This window comes from Pelecanus crispus, chromosome 4, assembly GCF_030463565.1.
Source record: "Pelecanus crispus isolate bPelCri1 chromosome 4, bPelCri1.pri, whole genome shotgun sequence".
NCBI classification, from domain to species: Eukaryota; Metazoa; Chordata; class Aves; order Pelecaniformes; family Pelecanidae; genus Pelecanus; species Pelecanus crispus.
Genome location: NC_134646.1, coordinates 52,963,801 through 52,981,484, shown reverse-complemented (window position 1 = coordinate 52,981,484; position 17,684 = coordinate 52,963,801). Strand labels below are relative to the sequence as shown.

General features: G+C 40.8%; 1 protein-coding gene across 1 annotated transcript; it reads right to left on the bottom strand.

Annotated features, from left to right (window-relative positions):
* ASAH1 (N-acylsphingosine amidohydrolase 1) lies at positions 1 to 15,954 on the bottom strand. Its single transcript, XM_075708812.1, has 14 exons — positions 15,860 to 15,954; positions 11,289 to 11,335; positions 11,007 to 11,097; positions 9,680 to 9,766; positions 8,597 to 8,675; positions 7,673 to 7,747; positions 6,827 to 6,872; positions 5,237 to 5,381; positions 3,983 to 4,037; positions 3,695 to 3,776; positions 2,951 to 3,082; positions 2,610 to 2,733; positions 2,004 to 2,060; positions 1 to 1,320 (listed from the first exon to the last, which is right to left on the bottom strand). The coding sequence occupies exons 1-14, from the start codon at positions 15,935 to 15,937 to the stop codon at positions 1,231 to 1,233; spliced, it is 1,188 nt and encodes a 395-aa protein (XP_075564927.1). The 5' UTR covers positions 15,938 to 15,954; the 3' UTR covers positions 1 to 1,230.
* Positions 15,955 to 17,684: the final 1,730 nt, after the last annotated feature.

The following is a 17,684-nucleotide window of genomic DNA, read 5'->3' as shown; positions in this document are numbered from 1 at the left end:
TGTATCTGCCAGCCCCTAAGCTTGCTCTCCAGTGTCTTCTCTTTGTGTGTTATAAAACACAAGAGTTGGCACTGGAAACTAGTCCCAGCAATGCAGACAGCGACACGGACAAAACTACTGCCTTCTAGATTACCTGCTTCCTAGGATATTAGGGTGCCTGTACTTCTCTCAGTTTCTAAAGGACCTTTACTTTCTTAATTTGAATTCCAGGCAATGGTGTAGTCTGACTTGCCTTTCCTCCCCCACTTTCCAAAAACCAACCAACCAACCAACCAAAATCCTCCCAGACAACCCAACCACTCTTAGTAGTTGGCTACTTCCCATTACAGCAAGAGCGTTAAGAAAGAAATCAGTTTGTCAGACACTGTTAAAATTGGTCTATTTGGAAGTGAATGCCCTTTCTGCCATGGGATACGTAACATGCACGGTGACCTCCACTGAGGTATGAAATCAGTGCATGTGTACTCTGGTCAAAGAAAGTAGTTCATAAGAATATTTATTGTATTAGCATTTATTTTTTTGAGACAACAGAAAAATCTGTATTAAAAAAAATTTGTTAACAGGCCAGGAAAGAGCTTCAGCAAAAGATCTATAAATCAGTGAAAGCCATTTTTTGGCTCAGATCTCGTTTTTGATATTTCCCTAAGACCTTGTTTCTGTGACTAGATATGACCCTTGGTAGGTTATTTTATAACAGGGCATCTTAGACATACCCTCATATTGGACCAGAACACTAGCAATTCATCTTAAGTGCTTAGGAAAGAATAACAGAACTGTACTGTCCCAGATAGTCTTCTAATACCCAATTCTTTTTCATGCTTGGTAGGTGCCATTTTAACTCATGTGTGCTTCAGAAGTATTTTAATCTAAAAAAAGCCCAACCAAACAAGAAAAAATAACAAACCCACAAGCCAACAACAAACCAAAACAAGAATACTGTGAAGACTGAAGAGATCTAGAGCTAACTGCTGAACTCATTTGGTAGAAATGGCTGAAATCAAACCAGACGTACATTAGTATACATTTCTTGTCAGCAGAACTGCTGATCAGAAAGCAGGAAAGTCCAGTGTGCAATAGGGTCCTCCACTGTTAGAAGCTCCCTGACATTTCTATATAGCCATTAGATTTCTGAAGAAAGGAGTTAGGCTGAGAAATCTTTTTCCAGAAGTACTTTTTCTTGGAGGACCTCCAATTTGGACAAGCAGCTTCCAACACAGGAAAGGTACAGGACTACCAAGGACTACATGGATCTGGGCATTCCCGCAGGTAAGTCTCTGTATGACCATTATCCACCTCCATCAGCGTTGTGCACACAGTCAGCTAACAGGCAGGTGGCAGGAAGAAGAAGGAAAAAGGGGGGGGGGGGAGAGAAAAAAAAAAGATAAAACCTCATTACAGTAATTAGTGAAAAACTGTCTCTGATACTAGCTGAACAGTTCAACTAAAATGAGCACTTATCAACAACATGGAAGCATGAATAGCTTGTGTCCTCAGCCAAGAATGCTGCCTCTACTCAATGTAGTAACTGAATTTCTCATTCAAAAACTCTTCTCTCCCCTTTAGTTTGTTTTTTTAAAACACCAAAACCTCGAGTTCAGACTAAAACATCTTCTGTTGCACGAAGAATGTGACTGCAGTATGTGTAAACCATGAGGTTTATTAACTTGTTTCATGCTACTTATAAGGGCATGTATCACAGGTTAATTCAGGTTAGAAGGGTCCTCAAGATGTCTGTAGTGCAAATGCTACCTCAAACCAGAGCCAGCTATGAGGAAAGGGCTCAGGCTACTCAGAGCTGTAAAGCTGTAGGGTCTTTGGAAAACAGCTACTCCAGCAATTACATTTTGCTTTTACAAAGCAACATGGAATTAATTTTTTTTACGTGCATGTTTTCACCTCAAAGCCTCCTGAATGTACCACTGTGACCTCCTCCTTACATGTACAGTAGTTAGTGGTCTGCCCGCCCCCCCCCCCCAAACTTTCTGCAAAAATAGAAGCATTACCTTATTGAGGACAGGCTTTGTGGAGAGAACATCATAAATCGCTGGTAAGGAGATGTTCTGAAAGAGAGCAATACATTGATGTTCATGGACATTAAGCTGTTAGCGTAAATGCTGAGAACTTTAACTTTTTACTGCTCAATTAGGTAATAAAATGAAGCTTTAAGAGTACATCTTGAGATCAGAAGAACATGTGTTGCAAAAACTTGAGCAGACCAGATCTCAGTACAGCATGGGACACTTGACTGTCAGTGCTTGCTGCCTGACTGTGTTATGCTGGAATTTCACTGGTGATAAAATAGCTCAGGAAACAATGAAAATCTCTCTCAAAGTATCTCCAGGTTTATCCCCCTGCACATGCAGCCGCAGAAAATGCTTGCAGGAAACCCACCTAGATGAAGAGAAAGCCTAAAACTAAAAAAAATTCATGTAAAGAGCCACCTGGTACTTCATTACTCAGAAGCACAGAGAAATTGTCACAAAATTGTTAGCCACTTCTGTCATTACAGCTGTGCTTGCAAATGCCCTGAATGGCCCTGGCTGTGTCAGATGAGTACTGTAACTTGGGAGTTGCAAAACGGCAAGATGAGGTATTCGGAGGATGTTTACCTCTTGCGTTGTCTGGTTCAGGCATTTCATTGCAGGTGTTCTACGATTATCCAAGATTAGCGGAGGCTTCCAGCGATCGTAGTTTGTTTCTAACACGTACCACGTGCCTTTCTTGATATCAAGGCTGGAAAAGAGGTATGTGTTTGTGTTTTGCTTCTCTAAGTAAGTACTACATAGAGCCAGATTTTTTTTTTTTTTCAGGCTTGCTATGGTATTTTTCTGTGATGCTAACAAAGTGAGTTACGGCACAACAGAAGTCACAAGAAACACAGGACACAATTATTGGTGGAACCTGTCCTCTTCTGGAAGGCTGAGTCAAGTGTCAAGTCAAGCATACTCACTCCCAGATATCCAGAGTGGCTGTCCTGGAACGAGTTATCACACACCCTTCTCCAGAATTTTTTCCACCCAGTATAAAGTAAGCTGGAGCCAGCAGTCTTGTATTTGCCAGTTTGTCTTTTGCATCCTGGTAACTGCAGATAACAAAGCAGTTGGACTATTAAACGCTATAAATGGTTCAGGTACTGAAGAATGAGTTTCACAGACCCAGGAAAAGTTTGGGTAGTTACACATGTCCTCCCCTTTCATGCACATATGAGGAGATTGTATCACAGTGAAGGAATACATTTAAGCAGAGTTCCTCCGGTCACTTTGTACTTAAAGTATGGTTGTTGAGAGGTGCTCTTTGCACCTGTTCTACATTTAAAATGGGAATAAAATGATGACATGCTGTGTCATATTCTGCCTAATTAATTTACTGCACGAGAGCTTTGTTTCTGCTCACGTCCTATAATATACTACTACCTGTTGGATGTGTTTTGATGCAGAATGCTATTACACATTGAGATACCAATCAGTTAATTAGAAAAAAAAAATCTGAGAAAACAATTTGAGGAGTTTTAAGGGATCATGTGTGATACCTCCCCCCACCCCAACCCAGAGTACCAGCAAACCCAGAACTATTTAATGTTAAGGCTTCTAGGAAGATATCTGTATCAGTAGATACTAAGCATACATCTACAGTATTCATGCCAGTTGAAAGCAAAGCAGACGAGAGCAGTAGAATATTTGGAGGGGGGGAGTACCTTGTAGCATTCTCTAATACTGTTCTTGTAAGAAAGCCCATCCACATACCATCTCTTCTACCAAGAAACCATTCGAAGATTCCTGCAAAATATCACTGTTTACAATAATTTGTTTTCAGAAGGTTCACGCATGCTATTCTAACTTTCACAGCCTTTAAAATGAACTGTGTTTTATCTTGCTGATCTGGAATCTTTTCACCATTTGTGTGCCTGCTCATGAAGATAACTGGTATGCCCAAGGTCTGGAAAACTTGTACAGAAATAAAGAAAGAAATGAGCATTACTCACCAACATAACCACCATCAAGACTGAAACGCTCATTCATTGTCAGAGTGAACAAGTCCTGAAAAGCATTAAACAAGTCAACCTTCATCCATCGCCAGCCCATTAATACCAGTAATAAACAAGAGGCAGCATTGCAATTTACACGCCAATTGAGCTTCTTGTTCGTTAGACTCTTCCCCTTGGAGTAATGGGCTGCAAGATCATGCCCATGCAGAGAAGAACCTGATTTATCACTACCTGAGTAAGTAGAAATGATAATTCATAGTCTTCTGCCCTGGCATAGCAATCCAGCAAACCATACTTTTATGCTAAGCAAGTCGAGCCTGTGGCCTTTTTTCTCTTGGTCCTCATTGCATCACTGAATACCAGTTTTCCTTCCCGTGCTGTATGTAATCTTCTCAGACCTCTGAATACTGTTCTAGTTTGAAGGCAGGTTTTTAAGTCCCAGTGCTAAGTACACCCTGGTATGTTATTGCTGTTCACATGGGCATGCAGCTGTACACAATTCAATTCATGCTACTTGCCACATGCTATTCAAACTCAAATCCCAGTCTTCTCCAACTAGTGTTTCTTTCAGAGGAAAGTGGAATTCAGCTACACTGCATCACTTTCAGAATGGACTCTTCCCAATTTATTTGACCAGAAGACAAAAATAAATGGATACAATGCAGGGATTTATGCCAGAAATGCTCCACTGTGAAAAGGGCCACCTATAATAGAGGATAAAGGCAGAGCATGTAGAAAAGGAGGAGTTGTAGTAAGCTGGAGACCCTGGTATAGTTCTGTACTGCTGGTTTTTAAGATGTAGATAAAACCCAGATTTCAGGTGCCTACTAAAAAAAAAAAAAGAAAAATCCTGCAATGTAGGACTCCTTTTCCAAGGAGCACTGGCGAAAGAATTAAAATAGCACAAGTATGCTGTTTCACCTCTGGGATAACAGCAGGATTTGTTTGCTAGCAAGAAACTCCAGCCTTGAGTACTTTGTATTCACTCCTGTTCGTATTTGGAGTTCAACATTGTTTTTAAGAACTGTCCAAACATAAATATTTCATTTAGGCAATCTCCTTTTACAAGGAAGAGTGTGCAGCATTGTTTTCTTTTACCTTTCTTCAAATAGCTATACTCTGTACCGGAACAATTAAGAGATCATTTATTACAAAACGTCCCAAGGCAGAGGATGAAAGGAAAATTTGCATCTTAAAGGAAAGTCTGAAGCATTATTAACAAATTGACAAGCCCCCCCTCCCCATACTTACCGGTTTGACTCCAGACACCATGCCTATGTATCCTGCAAAATTTGTAGACCTGAATACTGTTTTGTTGTTTCTCTGGAAGTCCAAGTTTACCACTATAGGCTTCAGTTCCCGAGTTAAAGTCCAGGAATTATTTTTAACATCCCACCTGCAGAAGACAGTTCAGCATTTGAAACTTCCCTCCCTCAGTAGCTTGTAAAACTTCCCTTCACAGCACACAGATTTCCTGTGCGTGATGCCTGCCCTCTGATCTTACCCATGTCAGCCAGCCCCACGGCTCAGTAGTTACCTGAGCAGCACCAGCAAGGGACAACTAGGAAGTCTAAACACATAGGCAGTCCGTGAAAAGAACCAAGTTTTGTTCGAACCAAGACCATATACACTGTGCGGTATTAAGGAGCACCACCACTACAGCTGGTTTGTTTTGAACACACGTAACTTGGTTCAATTCCTGCTGGCAAAGGGAGGCCTCTGCGGGTACTGCCTGTGACACCAAACCTACTGTATCCTGAAAGCATGTGTACCTTGTTCTGCAGCAGAAAGAGCTGGTTCCCTCAAATTCTTACTTTTCAAAGGGAGAAAACAAACCATCATAGTACTGGATTTGCTCTACAGGAAGGGAAATCCCAATTCTAGTTTGTAAGATAAGCCAGAACAGTTTGTAGGCAATAGGGTGCTAAAGAACACTTAGCAGACCATTAAATTCTCTGGAAACAATCCAGGTTCTGGGAACAGCTTTGAAAGTTGCCTTAATTTTCAGGCAGCATGTTCCAGGTATTTCTGACAAGTGGGAGACATTCAATGCAAGCCAAACCAAGGGACAGGCAGAGTCACAGTTGACAACATTTGAGTGTTTCATAGGCAGGTAAGAATTTTAACGAAGATGGACATTTAAATTCCATCTGGGCATTGAGAGTCATCTGGATGAGTGATATTACAAAATGTACTGGGATAATAAAAGCAAGCACTGAACTACCTGATCACAAGGTGCGAAATGAGAACTGGAAGAGAATCCAGTGCTGGGCAACAAACTACAGAGTTTGTATCCAAAGGAATGATAATGTTACATCAGTGGAATACAAATCACTGGCTTCTGAGTAGAAATGATGAATGATGGCAAGTGCCAGTAAAGCACAGTACAGTACCTAGGGGGATAATTTGGGAAAAAAACAACGAAAAAACCAAGCCCAAATCCAATCCACATTTCACTGCATACACTAAAATTGATGATTTTGTCCCATCACGTAAAGAACAAGATATACCGTGACTCAGAGATAAGGTTACATGGACTGTTCTTTGGTTCGAGACTGTTTGAACTAGAGCTGAGAATACACTAAGTAACACTAAACACAACCGTTTTACAAAGTCATTCCTGACAAGCTTGGAGTAGTTTGACATAAGGTCAGCAGAACAATCCTTTTGTACGTTTTAGCTTTTTCTCACAACATGCGACGTAGAATTACTTGTCACAGTCTTAACAACATCCAATTCATCATTTAGACTCAAAGAAAGCGTGTAGAAATTTCAGGTTCAGCTAGCTTTTTCTTTCAGTTAAAAAAAAAAAAATTAAAAGGCACAAGTTTAGGTACTTACCCAAGAAAGAGTCCAAAATCCAAGTTTCTGGCATGGTACAGCTTCCCTACATAACAATAAATAAATAAATAAATAAATTTTTCTAAAGAGAGAGACATAAATTTCAGCTTAGAAAACCAGGAAATGAGTAAGCAGGAGAAATACCATCACCTAGTTGCCCTTTTCATAAGCACAGAAAAATGGTGGGGTTTTTTTTGGATCAGGTAAGTGTTTTGCCATAATTGAAATCAAGTAATCTTGTAAACTGTCCATCTCAGCCACAGGTGCTTTCCACATTATCTTAATGCAATGGTAATACCCTGAGCTCCTCTAAAAGTGAGATGTTTGTAAGCCCTCTGAGAATCCCTCAGAAATTTCCTAAGCTGGAACAGGTGCAGACAAGGGCTGCAGAACTGAGTAAGAGAATGAAAAGTGTCTCTTTTCTTAAAACAGACTATCCATTTTCTCTAGTACCATACATATGAAATAGCTAGAAACTAGATGCAAAACGGATTGCACTGGAATCCCTCATGGCACTGAGAAAGTATCAGGTGTCTGGCTGTGTTTCTTTCCTCTAGAAAAACAACTGCCACCTATTAAAAAAAAAAACCCCAAACCCAACCACAAAAACCCCCAACAAAACCAAAACCAAACCATCTTTGAAAGTAGTTTTTCCTATTTTTTTTTTTAAACTAAGACACCTGTAATCTCTTAACTCCCTTCTCAAGTAATACCTTTTTATTGTAATTGCTTTTAGTCTCTTCTGCTAGACCTTCTTGCCTGCAGTTGAGGACTACGTTTGTGTAACTGAGGTGGACCCTCTCCTAAATAAGAGAAAACTGCTAAGAGTATTCTGGGTTGCATTACCTGTTTTATCTTCCGCCACTATTGATGTACATACAGTAAAAATTTCATAAAAGATGTTAAAAATAACAATCTCCCCTAGAACAAAAAGAAACAAAGTTCAATAGTTTGAAAATTTTGCCATGAACAGAAAAAAATGGTTAGAAAAAAACATACTGCAAAGTTCAGCATTCTATAATATTTCTCTTAAGAATTTCTGTTTAAATCTCATTTGAACTTTGAAATGACTGGTTCAGCAAAATCAAGAGCTGCTTCTTCTGCCTGACCATACAGAAAGCTGACAGTCATTTCTGCTTCCTCCTCTGGAAACTTCACAAGAAGCTGTAAGATTCATTTTAAAGCACAAAGTGGCTATATGTACCACTATTCCCATATAAGAGCTGCTGACTAGCACCAGGCGTACTGCTCCTGTACGAGGGAAGCAGTGGAAGCAGGTCTATGGACCTTCTCTGCCTCAATTCTGGAGGAATTCAGTGTCTACTTCTCACCTAGAATTGCATTCTTTTGCAGGAGGTGCGGAAGGCAGGCGGGACGATGTGACAAGGATCACAAAGGAAAGAAAGCACAGCATGAAACTGAGCCTTGCCTTCTTGGTATGTCAACAGCAGACCCACAGCTGAGCGGGAAATCAGTGACAATCAAGGATTCCCACAAATTTTGGTGCAAAACTCAGGAGTGAGAAGCTACAGCTCTACAGAGAAATCCCAGCCTGATAAAAAGTTTATGTGATTTATTGCCATTCTGCTCTGAAATACTGTTTTCATTTAGTGTGAGATGCAATCTATTGCTTCATCTGCTTAATTAATAGTTTATTTGTTAAAGTCACAGATGACTACAACTATACTGCAGATTGGTACACATAGTAATTTTAAATGAGTCTGGATTCCTAGTTTTCCACTATGTTAATAAAGTGTTGGGAACTATTACCCAAAGGAATCCCAGATGAATTTGCAATCCCTTGGAGTTCTTCATTGAAAGGATAAGGAAGTGTAGCAGTCAGACGAGCCTGAAAGGAGAAGTTTTGTATGTTGTTTGTGTAAATTAATGCTATTTTGTGACTTAAAACAAACCTCTCCCTGATAGGTACATCCTTCTCACAGCTATTAAATTGAGTATTTAATCCCTCTGCAGCCTGCAGAACTTGAGGATGTTTGTAGAGTACTTGGAAGACAAGTACATACTTAGGGAAAGGAAAAACTATTACTTATCAAAATATTGACATGTGAGCAGTGGAGATTAGCAAAGCATCTTAATTATCATTAGCAGCAACAGTCAGAACAGAGTAAAGTAGGACTCTTATACGTTAAGAGCTCAACTGGAACTGGGCTTAACGTCAGTGTTTAAGGGAATCCCTAACTTCCACACATTGGTATGACTACCTGTATATGCTACCTTTATGTCAACCCCACTCAGGCACACAGGGATACAAATGAAGTGTGGCCACCATGACCTAAGGCTGCTGTAAATGAAGATGGGGGACAGATTTGACCTTATGCTTTCTCTAGTGCTACACTGTTTTCCCCTGTCCTGAGTTTATGCTGAAGCCTATTTTAATCAGAATCAAATTATTTTTTGAGATGAGGCCTGGTCAAAGTTGCCCCTGTAATCAGACATTTATTCCAGTTTTCAAACCTAATTTTATTCTACTTTTTAAAAGGAGTTGGAACATGGCAAAGAGAATTCCAGTCACTGTAGCAAAACACTTCACTAAGTCAGTAGCATCTCTGTCTAGCATGACTAATCCAAACTTGAGAAGATCTTAGAAAAAAATTAGAGGAGGAAGAGATGCATGCATTTGAGGTTTGATGGTTTCAGAGTAATTCAGAGTAGGCAACAAGGCAAAATTTCACCAAGAAGGCAAAATTTCAGAGTAACTCTTCAAAACGGCATTTTTGTTTTGGAAGTGGAAGAATTATCACTTGTAAAGTTCTTAACTGCCAAATTTAGTAGCATTCTAATTCTGGTAGTCAGAGCATACAGTAATAAAATAATTAAGCTGAAAATACTTACTATTTTGTTATCCACTATGTCAACAACTTTGCCACTGGGGAAGAAGGTATTTGCTATATCTTTAATATTCTGGACCACCGTCTTCAGCTAAAAAGATCAAGGGCTTTTATTGAATAGAAGATCTTGAGCATAAGAATTGTTAGAATACTAACAGAACTCCTTCACATAGTTTTAAAAAAAATATTTTGTTGAAAAAAATACATACTTAAAGTGCTAAATGTGGTATTCTTGGTGAGAAAAACTCCTCCAACTCCCCATTAGAGAGTCACTCTTCAAGCTTTATTCAAATAACTTTCTAGATTAGCTCTGACATGTCCCTCTACCAGAGAAAATGACTTACAGCAAAAAGTCATCCTCATCTTCTGCTCTTTTGATCACATTTTAATACTCTGCATTCTTCTATCTTTAAAAATGTTAATAAAAAGCTCTTTGCTTAAGCACTGATGTTCTTGAAGCCAAAAAGACTCAATAAATTTCTTCTAAAAGTACATGCTTTCCATTTGCAACATGCGAATGGCCACAAGTAAGAGTTCCACTCTATGTGATCTAACTCCAAAGTATGAGAGATAAAACCTTTCAGAATTTAAGGTGCAACCTGAAGCTTCCAACGCCCACTGGCTTAAATGAGACTTTAAAAATAAGTATTACGGTGTAAGTAGAATTTGTTTGGCTTTGAGAGTTGAAAGGTCAAAGTCAGCAGGGATATACCAAAAACCTGTGGCCTTTTTTGAGAAATTAAGCATTACTGAACTGAATTTTCAGCAACCTTCAGAAGAACAGCTAAGTAGTTTGAAACAGGCTCGAGTATTTTTAAAGTTACTTCTGCCATGTAAACACCAGTGCTGCAACCAGCATCCGTGAAAAGGGCAGGAAGTTCTTCATTTCCCCCTCGCCATTTCATCATCTCATGCAGTGTTTTGAGAGAAGCAGGGATGCGCAGAGGAGAAGGGATGCTGCCACAGCGTCACTGCAGTTTACTGAGGCTGCCCCTTTGGTGTACTCCTCCCACTTCATTCTGTATTACTTCATGACTAAAGAGCTTTGATTAATGAAAGCCTTCCTTATGCCACACTGGTTTTTATTGCTCTATATCCCAAACATCAGTGCCCCTATACTTGATGCTGCTAGCTCAAGTGTTGAACAGAAAAAAGTTTTATTCAAGCAAATCATATTAAAAAGTCAACTAGAAATATTATCCCTTTCGGAGAATTTTAGCACAGGTATTCCTTTCCAAACCTTTTTTCAAAATAAAAGGCCACGTGCTAGTTTTATACCTAAGTTTTATAGTTTTATAGCTAAGGTTCAAAGCAAGCTCTGCATTTCATACCTCTGTCTTTTTGTCGTGCATCAAGTCATCCCATCTTTTGCTGGGAGGTAAATCAAGATTTATGACATATGTAGGTATGTTCCCTTTGAACCTGAAAGGTAAGTACCAGAGTTCAAATTTAAAGAAGGCTTTGAAAAAACATTTGACAAAATAGGTGCTTCCCACCTGTAACTAACATATTCTAGATCTGCAACAGGAACAAGTTACAAAAAAAGCCCTGTTCAGACTTGCAAATCACTACTTTTCTGTAATTTGTTAGACAAGTTGAATCAGATTACTTACGTTGGTCCTGAAGGAGGGTATGTTTTACTCCTGCACTCTTCTCCATACTGTAAAGACAGTGAAATGTTACTATTTAACTTCTTTGTTAAAACACTGTATTATTCTAGCAGACTTAGTTTTGAATTAAACCTTTAGGACTAGTCAGCTAATTCAATTCATGATGATTTCATAATAAAGGAAGAGAATGTCTTGGGATTTTGGAAAGGGTGCAGAGAATACCTAGTGTTAAGCTTCATTGTGTAGCTGGGGCAGAAAAAGCACGCTGAACTTTGGGCAAATTACTCAGCCAGAGGAATGAGCTATATGGCATGATTTTTTATTTAGTGTGGAAGAGTGCTGCTGAACTGGTGCTAAATATTATGAGAGGTGCATTTCAGGCATATAACTAAAAACTAGTTACCTCCATTCCTGTAAGCATGGCTACTTACAAATGAAAGTCTGAGAACTATATTTAGGCACACTCAAAATGAATGCAAGGGTGTTTTCTGATCAATTACATAAAGCATGCATATACATACACAAACATATGCATATACATGCCACAATTATAATTGCATGTTTTACCCAGTGAAATACAAGCAAATGCCTACTAGCCACACTTGCGCTTCAAGCCAGGTGAGAGCAGACCAGATTTGGTCCCGAGCTATCTGAGCAGATCAGTAAGCTCCTAAGAGCACAGTACGTCCCACTAGGAAAAAGGAAAGGTACACATGCTATTCTGGGAGTCCATACAGAGGCTCCCAAAGCACAAGTGTTCAGGAGACAGAACAGAAACAAAACTATGTAGGGATCCTTCCACCACTTCCCCCCCTCCCTGCCCTCAATTGCCAATATTTACTTCGCTGTGCTAATTAGATTACTTTTCTAGTGTGTCCCTGTAATGCATTCTGGCTCCAGTGAAAACTGAGACAAGATTTCTAGCAGCTACGTATCTGGGACAAACAAGCTAACTGATGTCCATGTTCTCTTTGGGCTAATCACATTATCTGTTGTTAATGCACTAATCTAGAAAACACGATGTCTTACACAGTGCTACGGACTTTAAACACCGGCATAATCTGTTACAACTGGAAAGAGGAATTTTAAAGTGGGACTGGTTTCTGTGCATTATCATGTGTTTCCAGTAGCTGGAAGAAAGCATGAGATGAATTTTGGTTTTCCTACATGCCAGATGAAGGTATAGGACCAGCAGCTATCTGTTTCCTAGATTTCATTGCAGTGCAGTTATAGCCTTCGCATAGCTGGAACAGAAGGTCAAACACAAGAGGCCATTTAATTTTCAAAATGAGGACGTTTCAAAACAGGGAGGGTAGGGGAGGATATCAGATGACTAATTGGGCAACAGAAGTCAGAGGCTTCGTGCAAAGCCAAGCAAACACTTAACAGTATTAATGCAATTGTCTTGTGAAATTTTCCATCCTTCAACACTAAAATCAATCAGGAAAAGGAACATTACGTATACATCCTACTGCAATGGATGCACAGTTTGGACCTTCAGGAAATATCTGCTGTCAAAATACGCTTCTTGACACATAAAGCCTGTAACAAAAAATTATCCGAAATGGATGAAAGTTCAGTTGAGCTGTCAGTATAGCCAATGCATACACAGAGGAAACAGTGGCGACCATGCAAACTGATTTCAGAGGATTTTAAGTGATGTTCCAGGTGCTAAATGTTATGTCACTCCTGACGCTCTCTCCTGAGATTTTAATCTTGTATCTGAATCTATTTTTATCTTCCCAGGCCGTTGCAACTTAAGCCACAAAAGAGGTGGGGAAAGCAACAGTTAAAGGAAGAGTTAAGGGAGAGATACAGAGAAAGTATTCCCTCCTTACATGTCAGTAATTTTAGACTGCTCACCTGTCTATGTATGAAGCAAGCTAAAGAAACCAATAATCCCCAAAACAACCCATACATCTTCCAAAACTGCTAGCATTGATTGAGATATCTGAGGAAAGCCAAGATTATTAACGGTTTCTTTAGGTAAAGTATTAAATGCTGGCACATAACCAGTAATTTAAAAAGATGTCAAGACAACCAGAAAACTAGAAGTGTTTTGGTGGGGTTTTTTTTTTTCCACACAAAGTTCTAAGGAGGAACAAAAAAATTGTTACCTTTTGCAATCAGCTAGAGACTAACTGCAAACTGTTCTGACAAGGTAAAAAGAAAAAAGGACACCTAAAGAATTTTCTTACGGCATCAGAAAAAACATCAGGCACTTTCTATCACCAGACTGAAATAAGCAGCTATGAAGTTACTGCTGTGGTCAGGGAGATCATCCCATCCCCTCTGCGGAGGCTTGACACTGGAATAGGAGCAATAAATGCTGTCTGAGAGAAGCAGGAGCAGCCTTCCAGCATGAGAGGATCGCCCCGAGTTTCCAACATGACAAGCCAGAGGTGGTCTCCTAGAAAGAGCCAGCAGAAGCTGGCTCCAAACAGGAGGCCATCACTATAAATTTGCTTTTCAAACATGCACTGAATCCCCTAGGAGGAATACAGCTATTCTTGAATGGTGATTAAAGGCACTTTTTTTTTTTTTAAATCGCCTGTTACTAGTAGGTTGCATATTTTGATTATCTGATGTACTGCTGACTTTCGAATTTGCATGTATGTAATAATACAAAAATGGATGCATGGCAGCACAGGATCAAAACACTAGAAGAAAGAGAACACAGTGGAGGAGAAAAAGAACATGGTATGGGGAAAGATGGAAATAATAAGAAAAAATGGAAGTAGCACAGAATATTTATATTATGACTGATTGTATGAAAAAAAAAGTAGAGCAGAACAGGAACCAAACAGTTAGCAAACTGTCAAGATTAATTGCTACCTGGAAAAAAAAAATCAAGTAATAACAGTTATTATTCACTACAGTAAAGAAAATTAATGCATGGTTTAATGACTGCTGAGTAAGTATTTTAAAACCTAGCCTGACTTCATTAATATGAAATAGGCCGAACGTAGCTTGTCCAGTCAAAAGAATGGCAATTTATTACCCTCAAAAGTATTTTTGAGGTGGACCATCTCTGGCATCCTTCCCTAATATTCAGTGTTTCTCATCTTCATATTTAAAAATAAATATAAAATGACCTCTTTGAGCTATGAAATACCATTCCATAGTTTAAGGACATGGCATTCAATCTCCTTCAGACAAAGTCATCTGTTACATAGAGCATCTTTTGGCCTATGAACTCTGCGGTCTATCACACTTTTCTCTCTGCCCCTCTTCCCTTTGGGGATGATGCCAATGCAGCACTGTCGTGCTGCAGCAGTCCCAATGCTGTTCACCTCCCTGAACATGGAAGTTAAGAGTCCTCTTGCAGCGCTGAAGAAATGGGGACCAAGCCAGTTTAAACTGCAGTTTGGACAAAAGGTTCAGTATGGTTGAAGGGGCCTAACCGAAAGCTAAAGGGACTGACAGTCTGCACCACTGAGATGGAATTCATGGCATTTAGCTTCCATGTTCTTTGTTAGTGAAAAGAACCCAACCAGCTGTACGTAGGAAGAGAACAATCGTCGTTCATTCTTCAGCAAATGACGCATCCCAGCATCTCAGCCGAAAATAAAATATCCAAGCCTGGTATCTGGCTGCACAGCAGCACAACCTGCAACCTGGACACCCAGGGGATATTATGCAAGTGCGAAGACGTACCAAGTGCAATCAAATGCAAATTCAAGCTCTAATGATAGATTTTGCTGATAGCTGGCACTTTCTCCCCCACGCCACATCCCAGAAAGCTTTTGGCTAAAATTCTGAAGGTGTTTTAAGCTGGAGCCGGCTTACAGTATTGGGAAGCTGCTCTTGGGGCGGGGATGGGATTGCGTGAAGAGAAGAGCGCCTAATTCTGTGTATTAAGGATGCTAAGGGAACATGGGTCATCCAGATGTCCACGCTCCTCCAAAGCCTTTCCTGCCTTTCTCCCCTCTCCCAAAACCCATACTCATTTTACTGAATTGAATATAATTTGCTAGGAAAAGTCTCAGAGCAAACATAAAAGGACACAGCAAGTAGCATGTTCCCAAAATACTTAAAAATATATTGCAAAAGAGTATTTTGAAATCCAGAGATATTTGAAAACCTCTCCTCTTCACAGAGGATGAGGAGATTCAGAAAGCGATGAGATGAAAAAGTGCTTCGCTGCTTCAGGAATAAAAAAAATACATCAGGAAGCAAGAGCAGCTGTTTACATGCCCAGGAAACGCAAGCCAGCCTGTTCCAAGTAACTCCTCCCCCCACCCCAGGACTCCACAATTTTCACCAGAAGTCGAATACTTCGCCTACTCAGTTAAAATAAACAAAAAATGACACGGCCAAGCCCACCTGCTCTATGCTCTTCCCCGTGGGTGAAGCTAATAGCAAATACACTAAGCAGACTCAAGAGCGTATGTGCTTTTAGCAAGCCCTTCTCAGCTTTCCTTGTGAAAATCATTGCTTTGCTGTAACACGACAATATTTACATCCCCTCACACCCCCCCCGGTCCCGCCGGAGCCCCCTCAGGCGGGGCCCGCCCTCCCCCAGCGAGGCCCGGGGGGGAGCCGTCCCTTTCCCCTCACGCCGCCATGCTCACCGGGTCCGGCGCCCAGACGAGCTGCAGCACGACGAGTAGCGCGGCGGGCGACAGCAGAGCCCGGCCCCAAGCCGCCATCCTCTTTCCCGGCTCGGGCAAAGCCCTTCCCGGTGCGGCGGCCCACATGACGCCGCCCCGCCTGCCAGAGGAGGGAGGCGGCGGCGGGAGGGCCGGGGTGGCGGCGGCAGGGCCCTGCCGCCGCCACCCCGGCCCTCCCGCCGCCGCCCAGGCCTTGCCCACCGCCGCCCAGGCCTTGCCCACCGTCTCCCCGTCCCTCCTTTTTATTTCCAATAAAGCAGAGGCATGGGACTTTTTCAGCCACACTCGCAAAAAGAGGGACGGTTCCCGCGCAAGAAAACCCGAAACAAAATGGCGCCCGCGAAGAGCAAACCCGCGGCAGCAGTTTTTTCGCTCGGTAAATATTGTGGGTTTTTTGTTTTTTTTTTTCGCTCCCCCCAATTACCTGCGTCCTTGGGAGATTTTAGGCACGTTTTGTGGTAATGAGAGACGCAAGGCAGGCGCCTTCTTTAGGAAGATGGAGTTTTCTCCATCTTGCCCGCTTAAGAGCACGGTCTAATGAGAAATACAGCGTATGAGCTCCATCAGTCCACGCACATTGCCTATTATTTATTCTATTTATTCTATTCTATTCCACTATACATAACCGGTATATTTGTGGTATCAAGTACAAGCCAGCAGCAGAATAAGGTGCACACTCCAAATAGCTTACAATAAACAGGTATAATTTTAGCGTGAGCACACGAACGTATAACGAGCGTACGTGTTAGCAACAGTTGGAAGCACCACAAATAAATATTAAAAACCTTCAAGGATACCTGCGTTTTAGCTTGTGTCTTGCGCTTTACGCAGTGCGTGAGAGGTGTCGCATGTTTTTAGGCACAGGGAAAAGCAGCAGTACCCTCCTTAATATCATGACTTAACTGGCTGTGCAATTAACTCCCTTATAAAACAAACCGGGGGTGGCAAGAAAAAGAAGGGAAGTCCTTGGCAGACTGGAAAGCTGTATGGCATTGCAGAAATTAAGAAACAGGAAAGGATAAAAGAAATGCATTGGAAGGTGTGAAAGCCTTGGGCGAAGGGAGGGCACGCAGCAGTGTGTAGGAAGGAATTGGCTTGGAATTGCACACAGCTTCAGAGACCAAGGCAGAAAAGCTTTAAGCACTGGTGGAAGAAGATATGGAACCAATCAGGAAATTTAAGAAATGAGGAAAATTACAGCGTAACGGAAGAAACTTCCCATTTTCATGGGAGGGTCTCTCACAACTAGGAAACTGGGTAGTTTCTATAGGGCCCAGCCAATTTTTTTGCTTGAAAACAAATATCTGTAAGACAATAATTCTGTCTTTATTTGCAGGTACCTGAATATACCATTACGGTCTACAGTAAGAAATAGCCAGATTAAGTTGGTCCTCTTATTTTCTAAACATCTGCAGCCCCTTTTGCTCAGATTCAGATTCTGGAGCAGTTTTTAGGTGCCTTACTATCTTTAGGGCATCTTTAACAGCAGAAAATGAACGACAACTTTGGAAAATGAAAAACTATTTCTGAATGCTCTGAAGGCAAAATTATGCCACGGTTGCATTACATTCACAACTTACTTTTTTGAAGCCTCTTTGTACTTTTATTTAGTTCTTTCACCAGTGAAGAAATTGTAAGTTTGAGGAATAATTAGCACCTTTCAGTCCATGTGTTTCTCTGACTATGGCTATTCTGCTGCATTCCTATCGGAACACCTTGTCTCCAGGGTCCACACCAGTAGTTTAGGTCCTCCATTTTGTTGTCTTGGTTTCTTCTGTCAGTTTTC

Coding starts and splice junctions, on each gene's coding strand:
- ASAH1 (XM_075708812.1), bottom strand. CDS start 15,937: ATGGCGGCTTGGGGCCGGGCTCTGCTGTCGCCCGCCGCGCTACTCGTC. Junction 7,748..8,596: donor TTCATCTGGGATTCCTTTGG/GTAATAGTTCCC, acceptor TTTTTGTTCTAG/GGGAGATTGTTATTTTTAAC. Junction 3,777..3,982: donor TCTTGATGGTGGTTATGTTG/GTGAGTAATGCT, acceptor GATATTTTGCAG/GAATCTTCGAATGGTTTCTT.